The following is a 13,686-nucleotide window of genomic DNA, read 5'->3' as shown; positions in this document are numbered from 1 at the left end:
TACTACCTGCATACACAATCGGGACTAAAGGACCGCCCACTGCCTCCACATCTCAACTATTCCTCAGCATGACAAAGTCTGCCTCCACATCCCACCACCGACCTCCGCTACATAAGCTTGTTTGAATGCGCCCTCACCTGACTGTATCCCAACCTCTTCCTCAGGGTCCTAACTCATGTCTAAGCTTCTCACGTACCCTCAGCATCGCAAGCCCAGCTCAAACCCTCATGTAAGCTTCAGCACTCTACTGTCTGCATCCACAAACTGGCACCTGGTACAAGCCCCTAACTCTGCATCTCAACCACTGCTTCTGTGAGGAAACCTAGCCTCTGAGTGACAACGCTTGGCTCTATATCTCAAAGCCTAAGTACATACCTAGGCTGTCCAGTTTTAGGTTTAACCCTATAATAACTGATAAAAACCCACTGAAAAGGGAAATATCCCTCACCAGTGTAAACATATAAACACTGAAAAAACACCTGCACAACCACAAACTAAATGCCATTCAAAGAAAGAAGAAGGAGAGTGAAAGAGTCATTTGTTTTCTGAAGGGGCCAATACAATGTAACTTTGTTATACAGGCTAGCAGCAAGAAAGAATGGGCTAACATTCTGCTTGGGGTTTGGTGTTTAGGGGCGTCACTAAAATATGGTTTCTTCTTCCTTTTTTCAGTTTTATGGTCTTTGGTCTAAAGATGCAGGGTTTAGAAGCATGTTTAAGGTCTTGTTTATTTTATAAACTGTAGAGAATCACAAAATGTCAAAATCATGTTTGATATTTTGGCTGCTTTTGATTCTTTCACCGATAGGTAAAATGGCTGGTTTCATAAGAATCTTTCCTAATATGTGCCAACACATTTACCCACAGAGAGCGGGTAAAAACCCTTGATACATCAGCCCCCAGTTTCTAGTGAGTCAATATTGATAGTAGGTGAAGTGCCAACACCAAAGGCTTTAAACATTCAATAAAAAGTATAGTGACAAGTGTATGTGAAAAGAGCGTTATCGCCAAGCATCTGGGATAGTGGTGAAAACATGACACCAGACTTTTGGAAAACATGGAACGCAGTGTCACTTGGAATGCTGCTGCAAAAAGGTTCTTCCCAAGTTCAACAAAGATTGGAGTGATATTGTTTGTATTTGCAGTGATGCAGCTACATATATGAAAAAGTTGTGTGATGGCCTGTCCATGTCGATACCGGAGCTGAGGTGCTTCCCTGTAAGAGAACCTTGCCACTTGTTAGAAGGGATACTGAAAGCATCTTTACAATCTTAAGAGTTAATGAAGAATGCTATTGACTTTTTAGTCCATTTTGGTGTACTGTTTTTTTATGTGCTGGAACTAAAATGCAAATATTTCTCATTTTGCGCTTTGTGTGGCATCAAAGAAAGAGTCATCCCAACGGTGTCGCTTAGCTGATGGTTCTCAGTCCAAGGGGATGTGAATGCTATATTATCCATGTGGCAACCATTTACAGAATTTTTGCTGAGTGATGATGCCAAAGGCAAGAAATGGGAGGATCGTTGGTCCCATATTGATAGTGATATGAAAAAAGTGCACTCTACTGCATTCTTAGATATTTACAGGAAAACATAACTGCTGTAGTGGACATAAAAAAACTAGAGTCTGAAACAACCCTTGTCTGCTAAGTGTTCAGCATAATTGGTGTGAAACATCTACTTGAGTGTAGGCTGGGCGACACCTTTAGTGACTTTGGAACTGCAACATGTTCCATGTTAGAGTGCTTGCCACTTGCTAAGCAAAGCAATTTTGAAGAGCAATTCAGGAACGTTTATTTTACAATGTATGAGAAATGGCTTGCAATGATGCATAGAAATGTCCCTTCTACAACCATGCCATTTGAAGTCAATGAAGCCTCACTGTGGCACTCGGTACAAGTTCTAGATCCCTGCCATAAAGAGGAACTTTCTCTGTAGTTTCAAAAATTCTGCTTCATTTTTGACCACTTCAATAACTCTGAGGGCATAGGCGCCCAGTTCAATGCAAATACTGCAGAACCTGCCCAGAGAATCACAATCTTCAGGTGCACCAGTATTGGCACGGAAAGCTGTCAGTGGCCAGAGTTAGCAAGTTGTGTACTGGCTGTTTTGGTGTTGCCTGTCTCAAAGTGCCAATGTTGAGAGGGCCTTCTCACAGATAAAAGTTTACTTGGGAAGAAAAGAACAAGCGCACATGACCAAAGACTCGCTGAAGAAGTATTGTATGGTGTACTACAATAAGTTTGATTTGGAAAAATTTATTTGGACCTCATATACCCTGCACACACGCTGACTATATACCATGAAGTGCAGAAAGCGAGCAATAATGAATAACTAAACATTCCATAAACACCGGAAAAACACTGTTTGTGTTGTTTTTAATTGCATGAAAATCTGTAACCACTGATAACCACTGTTTTTTTAAGGTATTGAAATCTCTTGAAAACACTAAAAAAAAAAAAAAAAACGACCAGAATTTACCAAAATTCGAAACTGAAAACAGGAAAGCCTAAACATGACTCAAAGTTTGTCTCCGCTTTCCACAGCCCACCTCAGTGTCCCAACCCGAGCCTCGAGCCTCCGCTTGACAATGCCTGGCACCACATCCTAAAGCCTACTTCAGTGTCTGAAAGCCTGCCCCTGTGACCACCTTGTCCCCTTGCCCCTGTGACCACCTTGTCCCCTTGCCCCTGTGATGTCCCCCCTCAGCCCTTGCCCCTGTGATATTCCCCCCTCAGCCCTTGCCCCTGTGATGTCCCCCTCTCAGCCCTTGCCCCTGTGATGTCCCACCCATCAGCCCATGCCCCTGTGATGCCCCCCTCAGCCCTTGCCCCTGTGACTCAGCCCTTGCTCATGTGACTCCTCCCCTCAGCCCTTGCCCCTATGAGCCTCCCTGGTCTTTGCCCTTGTGACCCCCCCTCAGCCCTTGCCCCTGTGACTTCCCTGGCCCTTGCTCCTGTGACCCCAGCCTTTGCCCCAGTGACCCCAGCCTTTGCCCCAGTGACCCCAGCCTTTGCCCCAGTGACCCCAGCCTTTGCCCCAGTGACCCCAGCCTTTGCCCCAGTGACCCCAGCCTTTGCCCCAGTGACCCCAGCCTTTGCCCCAGTGACCCCAGCCTTTGCCCCAGTGACCCCAGCCTTTGCCCCAGTGACCCCAGCCTTTGCCCCAGTGACCCCAGCCTTTGCCCCAGTGACCCAAGGCCTAGCCCCAGTGACCACAGGCCTAGCCCCAGTGACCCCAGCCCTTGCCCCAGTGACCTCAGACCTTGCCCCAGTGACCTCAGCCCTTGACCCAGTGACCTCAGCCCTTGCCCCAGTGACCTCAGCCCTTGCCCCACTGACCTCAGCCCTTGCCCCACTGACCTCAGCCCTTGCCCCACTGACCTCAGCCCTTGCCCCACTGACCTCAGCCCTTGCCCCACTGACCTCAGCCCTTGCTCATATGACCCCTCCCCGCAGCCCTTGCCACAGTGACAACAGCCCTTGCCCCAGTGACCCCAGCCCTTGCCCCAGTGACCCCAGCCCTTGCCCCAGTGACCCCAGCCCTTGCCCCAGTGACCCCAGCCCTTGCCTCAGTGACCCCAGGCCTAGCCCCCGTGACCCCAGGCCTAGCCCCCGTGACCCCAGGCCTAGCCCCCGTGACCCCAGGCCTAGCCCAGTGACCCCAGGCCTTGCCCCTGTGACCCCAGGCCTTGCCCCTGTGACCCCAGGCCTTGCCCATGCGACCCCAGGCCTTGCCCAGTGACCCCAGGCCTTGCCCTGTGACCCCAGGCCTTGCCCCCGTGACCCCAGGCCTTGCCCCCGTGACCCCAGTCCTTGCCCCCGTGACCCCAGTCCTTGCCCCCGTGACCCCAGTCCTTGCCCCCGTGACCCCAGTCCTTGCCCCGTGACCCCAGCCTTTGCCCCAGTGACCTCAGTCCTTACCCAGTGACCCCAGCCCTTGCCCCAGTGACCCCAGCCCTTGCCCCAGTGACCCCAGCCCTTGCCCCAGTGACCCCAGCCCTTAACCCAGTGACCCCAGCCCTTGCCCCAGTGACCCCAGCCCTTGCCTCCAAGTGCCCCCATGGATTTCCCTTTCTTTTATTATCACATTCCCACATAGTCAACTCACCTGCATCGATCAGCTTCACGTTGTTTTTCACATGGAAGAAGTTTGCGACATTAAATTTATCCAAATTGGTAGGATCCTGAAATAAAGAAGTGAATATTAATTAATGTTTACCATCATAAAAGGCCTAAATCAGCTACTTTTCACTGTCCCTGGCGTGAGCAGCGCCTTGGCTGATGTACAAGGGACCCCTCTTCCTGGGCAATGCAGCTCAGTGTCTCCAGGGCACAGAGATGTCAATGTCCCATCCATCCATCCATCCATCCATCCATCCATCCATCCATCTGGGGTTCGTGACAGACTAGTGCACTGAAGCACAGAGGCACACCAGGTGTGCTATACCCAGAGCCAGCATGGCCTGTAGACAGCTCAAGCGGACAGTTAAGAGGCTTGTATGGCCGGGGCAGAGCCTGGCCCAAGTCAAGCAAAGCCTGGCATAGGAGTGACTCTGCCCTGCCCGAAGGCTTTCAGAGGCAGCTTTCTGTCAGTAATTCTACCACTGTCAGTACAGAGGAGTCCAAACCTGGACAGAACTAGTCAGTGACGCAAGGGGTGGGTGATGTGTGAAGGAGATCTGGAGACAACTACTGGTGAACGGTTACCTCTGCCTGTGGGGTCGTGCACTGTGATAGACCAGGAACCAGCTTATGGCTGGGCTGCTACTTCCAGGATGCACACTTTTCTGGCTAGGTGTGCAGTTGCTGCCCTTTGGCTAGTGTCGCGCATGCAGCCCTGCGTCTAGGGTCGCGCCCGCTGCCCTGTGCCTAGGGTCGCGCCCGCTGCCCTGTGCCTAGGGTCGCGCCCGCTGCCCTGCGCCTAGGGTCGCGCCCGCTGCCCTGCAGCTAGGGTCGCATTTGCGGTCTTCTGGCTAGGGTTGCACCTGTTACTGTTCAGCTAGGCATTTTCCCACTACCTTTCGGATAGGTTCACATCTGCTGCCTTTTGGCTGGGTTCATGCTATACAAATGATGCATAAATACTCTCCAATGACCAACTGGCTGTCCCCTTGTCTTTGAGCCGCACTACACTAATAGCACTAACATATAAAGTACATCCCTGAAACAAATGTTCTTTACAGTTCGGTGATGATGGAGGAACAAGAAGTGGTCAACGGTACCAGCCAAGACCAAACCAACACTACGCCTTCAACAAAAAAAACTAAAAACCCTTGATATCTGCAAGGTAATATAGTCGCCCACACCACCTCAACCTTCAAATCACCAAAGACTGCTCATGGCTTCACATCGTCGAAGGTTTTCCAGATTCCATCGGACGTGAAGAAATATATAACGTCTTATAGTGAACCTGTGGAGTGTGCTTTCTCCCAGGAGCCCCAATTACCCCTACAATCTCAGTGTTTTGTGACCGACAATACCATGAACTAGAACAAAGCCGCAGGTTAAGCATCAATTGTAATTTAACTTAAAGTGAGCTTGAGGGGAGGAACCATCTCCTACTCGTATGTGGAGATCTGGAGAAGAGCGAGCCGGTGATTGCATTAATGCATGAGAGATTATGTTCAAAAGCAACAAGCATTGACAAGGCCAACATGCTTGGCCTTGGCAATTAGGCATTTTTTTATTGCAAGCAAAAAACTATTTTTGGTTTTAAATTACTATAACTTTAAGCTATGGCTAAATTACACAAGAATGAAAAAACCAATTAAAATAGGCTAAGAATGAAAGAAAGAAAAAACACTGGCAAAGTCCTACCAGCTCTGGAACTGAAATACATATTGTTGTTGGATTTGGAAATGTGATCTGGCATCATTCGCAGTGCAAGAAAGTTAATGGCCGAAGTAGGCTGACCCGCGGTTGCAGAGTGTATGCTTACTGTATTGGATACAATGGACAGAAGCAAATCATTAACAGGTGAGCAGGATAATGGCTGACCCAAAGCAACGCTATCTGCATAGAACACACATAAATGTTCCTTGAAAATATATATTTCTCTGAAGCACCTCATGTATGTATATTTGTATGTGTAGGTATATATTTATATATATATGAATATATTCATTTTAGATTTATTTTCATTTTGTGAGCGTGGCGAGACAGCTAAAGAAGGGTTGACCTGTGTGACTGTTAGTCGGACGGAGACATGACAGCCTGACGTGTAACATTGTGACTGTCCCAAGCTATGTGACAGAGCGGCTGAACGTGTACGAGAACGAGCGTTTGAGAAAAGCCTCCAAATAGTCACATAAATCACGAGGGAAAAAGAAATGTCACTAAAAATAGTGGGCAACCGACTGCTGCTGCATTATACCCATCAACATATCTTTTGCAAAACCACTCCCTGTACGCCATGACAGCTGGGGAGCATTTTTGAAACACAGGCATTTACCCCAAATCTCTTGGGCAGCCCTGGCAACGGCTGGTGGGTGAAACATGCATCCGTCAATCTTGCTCAAGGGCTGGGATGCAACACTGCAAAATCCTCCCCAACCTTGAAAAGGACCAGGGAGAAACATCTCATGCCTCCCTCCTTTTCTCCAAATCACGGCTCTTTAGCCATGGAGTTGTAAGACAGGCACAAAAATGACCCCTCCTGTGGCTATCACACCTCAACCTTTGAGAGACCCTCAGATACCGCCACCGTGAAACGATGTCTCTGATATGCAAAGGAACACGTAAACAATTGAGGGCAGTGTGGTGCCTGTTTCACCAGCAGACAAATGGTGTCAGAAGTGGGAGTGTAGAGAATGCACTGCAGAGTGTAACGGAAGGGCATCTGCATCTCCAAGAACAAGCCAAGATGGAATACGAAGCTGCTTTGACAAACCTCTGAGATGCAAAGATTCCAATGGGTGGCTTCCCCGAGATAGAGGGTTGGCAGGAGTGTAACAGTTATTCAGAGTTCGCTCACGTCCAGGAGCTGCAGTCAGTGGGGTTTCTATTGATTTAGATATACGCTATAAGGTTGCCCTCAGTATCCTCAAGGGGACCCGGTCTCCTCTTTTTGTAGCACTACCTTTGTTTATATCATTCACTACACGTATGCGGGGAGTAACGTAGAATTAATGAAAAATATCATGAAAGAGCTTTATTTTAAATTATTTACTAGGTTTTTGGGAAGGGTGTGTTAAGAGTAGTCTACGTGGGAAGAGTTTTAGCGTTGTGCATGACAAATAGAGGCATGTACTCCTGGTGAGGATCGTGCAGCTGCACTTACGCCTGGAGTGAAATGAAGTTGAGAGAGATGCACTTTTAGTCATGCTTACATCCCTTGATCAGAGGTACATTCTGCTTTTTAAACGAGCAGCCCCAGATCATCTGATGCCAGATATTCCTTTTGGACAATAAAGTTTCTTTGTTGGTTGGTGTGATTTTGGAAAAGAGGGGTCTTTACTTCATTCGTGAATCACAGATGCGCTTTGATGTCGCTTGTGTTTCCATCATTTTGCTGCTTATCTAGATAACGAGGTTCAACCATGAATTTCTTCTTATGAGGTTCGACGAACAATAAGCTCTTCCTTTGGAGAACTCTGTGTGCAATGCATTGTGCCTTGAAGGGTAGGTGCTTACCTACAAGGCACTAGTAACGCGCTTAGAGTATAATCTGATGTTTTATCATGGACGGAAGAGTAGAAACTGGCTTGCAGACATGTTTCGGCTCCGTTGCAGTCTTTACAGCAGGGAGACCTCGGCCGCTGGTGAAGGTCATGTGTGTAATCGAGGCGAGGCATGACCAGGGAGGTGGTAGTCTGTGGTTTGAGGATAGCCTGGGTGATGGGAGAGATGTGAGGGGATCAGCATGCTGTGGGAAGTGCTTGCTCTGACTGAGTTCACTTGAGCATCAGGGAAAGGGTGGATTCCATGTTCACTTTGGGATTTCGTGCTTCACTGGAGGTCAACGGCGGAGTGTTGGGTCCCTCAGACCAGAGGGCTATATAGTTTGCACTTATATTCTCCACAAGAAACAACCTCGGTTCGGGAAGAGCTGAACTTGGAGCTGTATCTCAGCATCCGTTTCTGAAGGCCAGGGACAGGTCCAGGCTAGTCTCGCTCGGTTGGATCCTGGTATTTCAGGATGCCCTGTATGTCAGAGGAGTGCTAGTGGGTTAAGTTGAAGGTCTTGAAGAGGTCTGTTGAGAGGTGGCTGGTGAAACAGTAGAAGTTAGATGACCAGCCTGTAGGTACGTCAGAACTGGTGGTGAAAGAAGCAGATGTAGACGAGGGGGCGCGAGAAGCCCCTTCGCCTGCCGTGAAGGTAGGAGCAGGTGCAGTCTAGGATGCCTTCTCTAAACTCAAACCGCTCTGGTCTCAGGAGTAGGGCTGGTGCTGCACCATCATCCAGCAGAGTTCATGCAGCTACCACTGAACTGAAAGGGCTCACCCAGTGCTCCAGGGCTAATCTGGGACTCACATCTCTATTGCTTATTTTTTTGTTAACACAAAGAAAACAAAATGTGTATTCAACAGATTAAGACAGTGGAATAGTGTGTGTGCAACACACATCAATATTGTGCACTCATATGTGAGTGGGGGTGCGCGCACACACACCAGGCACCACACATCAAGACAATGGACTATGGTGTGTGTACCACATATCAAGAAGGTGTGTTGACAGCTCCGTGCACCACCACACAGCGGGGCACCACACGTCAAGACTGGGCATTGATGAGTGTGCACAACATCTCAGCTGGGCACCGCCCATCAAGAAACTCCACTGATAGAAGTGTGTGTTTGTGCACCACACATCAAGACTATGAACTGGGGTGTGTGTACACCACACATCAAGTCAGTGCAATGGGTGTGTGTGCACCACACAGCAAGATTGTGCATGGATGTGTGTGCATCAGCTCACAATCAGTCACCACACATCAAGACACTCCAATGATGGGTGCACCACCCACCAAGATTGTGCACTAGTGAGTGTGTGCACCACCTCACAACCAAGCACCACACATCAAGACACTCCAGTGATGTGTATGTGTGTGCACCACACAGCAAGATTGTGCAACGATGTGTGTGCATCAGCTCACAACCAGTCACCACACATCACGAGAGTGCACAGGTGTGCATGCATCACACAGCAAGAGTGCACGGATTATGGGAGGAGCTTCGCGCGTGACCAAGATGGCCGTGTGAGCACAGGGCTCCCGAGACCCTCGCCACCTCCCTCATCTATCCTGACTTTTATCCTGATCACGACAACGGGTTATTGAAGACGCAGCCCAGCTGATCTAATAACTGCTTTCAGAAATCGATTTGGACTCCGGGAACCGAAATTACGATTCTTTGAACTTTTGTGGCCTGCTCCATGAAATCGCCCGGGGCTCGAGTCATTGTAGTGCCCAGGTACTAGTTGAACAACAACGGCCTGAGGGGTCCTGCCCACGACCCTGCAGTTAACTTTCGGTTTCGTTTTTGGTTCATCGGCCTCCTCTTATCTCAACACCGCTCCGGCATCCCGGGATGCAGCCTGACCCCACAACCTCAGTGTGCCAGCTACTGAGTGTTCCCGGTCGTGGGCTACTCTGCTGGAACTTGCTTTTGGAGATCCCGGTGGTGTGAATCGTGAGGAGTCATTTTTACCAGGTCTCAAAGGCCCCTTCGGGGTGCGACATTCAATATGGTGGGCAAACCCGACAGCGAGAAACGAAAGACCAAGACCGTTACCAGGGGAGGCACCATTCAATCGAATATTATGGATCGCTATACCCATCCTAAAGGATCCCCCGGTGGTGCGAGTAGGTCTTTGGATGAGACGGGAGACGGCTCAGCCACACCGGATGATTTGACCCTGCATGATGTCATGGGCGCCATTGCCATCATGAAGACCTCCATTGGCCAACAATACGAGGCCCTTGCCCTAAAGCTTGACACCGTGGCAATTGATGTCAACTTGATCAGGGCGGACTTATCAAAGACTAACGAGAAGGTCAAATCCTTAAGATTTGAAGACCTCCAGCCTTACGACCGATGTGTCCGATTTACAGACGGAGGTTCGCAACTTACGATCCTCCAATGATCTCTTTGCTCGCCGGCTGGAGGATATTGAAAGTCGGACCAGACGCAATAACGTTCGTATTATCGGGTTCCCTGAAAAATCGGAAGAGCCAACCGCGGATCTCATCGTGGAGGACCTCATCCTAAATCACCTCGCCCCCAAAGGCCTGAGTAAATGTTTCGCGGTGGAGCGTGCACACAGAGTGCCGGGTGGGAAGCCGAAGCTGGGCGCCCCTCCGCGGCCTATAATCGCCAGAATTTTCAACTTCAGAGATAGAGACGCTATCCTGCAGGCATCGCGGGTGGGCGGCCCCACGAAGTTTGAAAACACTACGGTGAGCTTCTACCCTGATTTCACCCAGTCCGTTCAGAAACAAAGGATGGGGTTCCAGGGGGTGAAGCGACGATTGCGAGACATGGGTATGAAATATGCGATGCTTTTTCCAACCCGTCTACGTGTTGAATATGAAGATCGGACGTTTTTCTTTGACCGCCCGGAGAGCGTGAGTGACTGGCTTGATACATTGCCTACACAACGTGATCGATCAGAACATTCTGGAGGAGCAGAAGGCGGCCCATCGGAACAAGAATGAGAAGTGGTTTCTGGTTCCCGGACATTGTACAGAACTGGCAGCTGTGGTTCGATGACTTTTACACTTGCGTTACTTATGGTTGGCTACCCAGAGTTGGCAAGGGGGAATGGGACTCTTTCCTCCTCCGGGTTTCTTTTTGTAGACTAGTTTAATGTTAGGTCGACAGGCACACTGCAAGTTGGGGTGGCTTTTGAGTCTAACGCAGGGGTGCAGGGTGGGGAGTTGTGTTTCGGGTATTTGGTGGGGGTGGGGGGTGGGGGGGTGCGTTTGGACTAGTTTCATTTTGTTTCAAGGCAACGCATTGTTTTACGTTTGGATCTGGGTGTGGTGTTCGCCATGGGGTGGACTTTGCACTTACTTCTGGGATGGGGGGTAGGGAGTTGAAGATATTGTGTTGGAATGTTAACGGATTGGGGATAGGATAAAACGTGGGGTAGTGTTGCAGCTATTGAGACGCCTTTCCCCTGATGTAGTTTTGTTACAAGAGACGCATCTGATCGGAAACACATGCCAAGCTATGAATCGGCGAGGATACCGCCTAATTGTACATTCTGGTTTCACTACTGGTTCTAGAGGGGTTGGTATCCTAGTTAAGAGCTCCCTCGCCCTGGAGGTAGATGACGTGGTCCTTGACGATAGGGGACGTTATGCTGCTCTCACTGGTAGGTGGGAGGGGAAGACTGTTTCACTGCTTTCTGTGTACGTTCCACCTGGTCTGCAGAATACGACCTTTGCTGACTTGGGGAGAGTAGTTTTGGGGCTTCCTGACGGCATTTTGATGGTGGTGGGGGGGGGGGGGGAGGGGGGGGGGGATTTCAACTCTGTTGTTTCTGGTAGGGAGGACCGCTATCCCCCCAGGGACCTCACGAAATCACAGTCTTGGTTGGGCGGCTTTCTGGAGACGCTGGGACTGGTGGATAGTTGGAGGCTACTGCATCCGGGGCAGACGCAATACACCTTCCACTCTGGTGCTCACGGTAGTCTTTCTAGACTTGATTATGTATTGATGCCAGCAGCGCAAGTCTCTTCGATTAGGGAAGTTAGACACGTGGCCAGAGGTATTTCAGATCACTCCCCACTGTGGCTTTCGATGGACACGAAGCTGGGTGCAGAAGGTCCAGTAGCCCCCATTAATCCTTGGTATCTCCGTAACCCCAAAACCCGAGCGGAGTTGGTTAAGTCTCTGGATTGTTATTTTGCTGAAAATGTGGGGTCTGTGTCCTCGTCTGTTTCGCTGTGGGAGGCCTTTAAGACTGTTATCCGGGGACAGGCATTATCATTAATCGCTGGCGCCAAGAAAAGCAACAAGCATTTGCAATGCAATAGGTCTCGCATTTACTAGAGTTTGAGCTATTGGCATTGTAGATTACAATGCCTTTTATTAATGTGTTGTTTTTTTAAATAAATAAATAAAAGGCATTCTCATTTACAATGCCAATAGCATAAACTTTCGTAAATGCGAGACCTATTGCATTGTTAGAGTGAGAGGCTGGGCTAGAGAAACACACATACAGTGTAATGAGTGCCCAAGACATAATGGTAGGTCTAGACTTAGTCACTGAGCCATACTGTCCGAGTTTTCCTCACCCAGTCCAGCTGGTTGTGGGGGTGGGGGTGGGGTTGGGCGTGAGTGGGGAAAGAAGAAAACACTGCAGAACTCTGTGCCAGAGATAGGTGCCGCTGATCTGTGAAAAAAGCAGGCAGCGGCACGCAACTTTTTTATAGGTGCAGACACATACATAGAATAGTACATGGATGAAAAAGACAGAATGATAACGTAAAGATAGACAATGGAAAAGAAAAGTAGGAGAAAGAAGTACAGACAGAGGAAACAAACACCCTCTCTCCCCCAAGCCCTATAAATAGGGAGTACCCAATATCGTAGCGTCGACATACTTCAGTGCGCGTGATTAGCAGGGAGGAGAGTCGGAGAAAGCGATTTCTCCTCTAGAGGTTCCCTGGCCAGTACATCATGCTCGGCTAGCCCGAAGAGAAACGTATTCCGTGACATTGCACGGCTCTCACTTTTGAACACGGGGGCAGCGGCGCATCACAGACCTCCTCCCTGCTCATTTCCACCAGGCTTCTGGGCGCCTCCCACATTCCTACCGGCGCCTCCCATTCAGAGAACTCCGGTGGAAGTGGATCTGGGAGTGAAAGGTGCGCACCCCAACCTATGTTTACGGATCCCGGGGGCTGTGGGCGTGGAGAGCGCAGGCTTTGGGGGAGCTTCTGCAGCTGAAGAACCTGAGCCCGAGGAGGCGGGCGGCGGGGCCTGACACGCGCCGAGGATCCCCCTCCCCCCGATCCTGAGGAAAGCCGAGAGGAGAGAGGGAAGGAAGGAGGGCGAGCGCGAGGCGAGAGCCACGCACGCCACCAGAGCCTCGCTCGCCGCCCGGACATGTTTAGGAACTTGGGTAGCTGGTTCGCCTCCTCGCTCCTCTCCGGCCGGAGCCCTCGCTCTTATCCAGGCGCTGCCTGCTCGCAGCGGTCTCCCTAACATGTGTGGCGCCGCTTCGCGGGGCTGGAGGAGCTCAGCTTGGGGTGCGCTGGAAGAAGCCCGAGGGGGGGCTTGTTGGCTACAGGCGGCGGCTGTCTGGTCCGGAGGGAGGCTCTGAGCAGGGCCGCACTGCATCCAGCTGGCCTGGTGAGTTGGTGCAACTTTACCGATCTTTGTGGGGTACTTTGTCGCACACAGTTGACCGTGCATTAGTTCCATTTTATTGGGTTGAAGAATGCCGTGGGAATTCGAGTGGAGATTTTTTTTTTGGGGGGGTGGGGGGGGAGTATGGGGGCTGTTTGGTAAGTAAATATCGCGAAATAGTAAAGTAAAAAAACAAAAACGAGGGCGGCGATGCGGTGAGTGGGCCCGTGACACCCAATCACCGTGGGGGAGGGGGGGGCGCGGCAGCGTGTGTGTGTGCGTGCGCCTGTGTGTTTGTGTGCGTGCATGCAGAGGGGTGGGGGCTGGCTGTGTCTGTGCGCCGTTGATGTGAGCGAGGGGCTGGGAGTTCGTCTGCGCAAGCGCGGCTC

General features: G+C 50.3%; 1 protein-coding gene across 1 annotated transcript in view; it reads right to left on the bottom strand.

Moving 5' to 3' along the window:
* Positions 1–13,686, bottom strand: part of PPIL2 (peptidylprolyl isomerase like 2) — a 361,075-nt gene that overhangs the window by 216,481 nt on the left and 130,908 nt on the right. Inside the window, exon 9 of the mRNA XM_078667958.1 lies at positions 4,110–4,185. Within this exon, the coding sequence (XP_078524084.1) occupies positions 4,110–4,185 (76 nt within the window). The remainder of the gene's footprint in view (positions 1–4,109; positions 4,186–13,686) is intronic.

Source organism: Lissotriton helveticus, chromosome 11 (assembly GCF_964261635.1).
Source record: "Lissotriton helveticus chromosome 11, aLisHel1.1, whole genome shotgun sequence".
NCBI lineage: Eukaryota > Metazoa > Chordata > Amphibia > Caudata > Salamandridae > Lissotriton > Lissotriton helveticus.
This window is presented reverse-complemented; position numbering and strand designations above follow the sequence as displayed.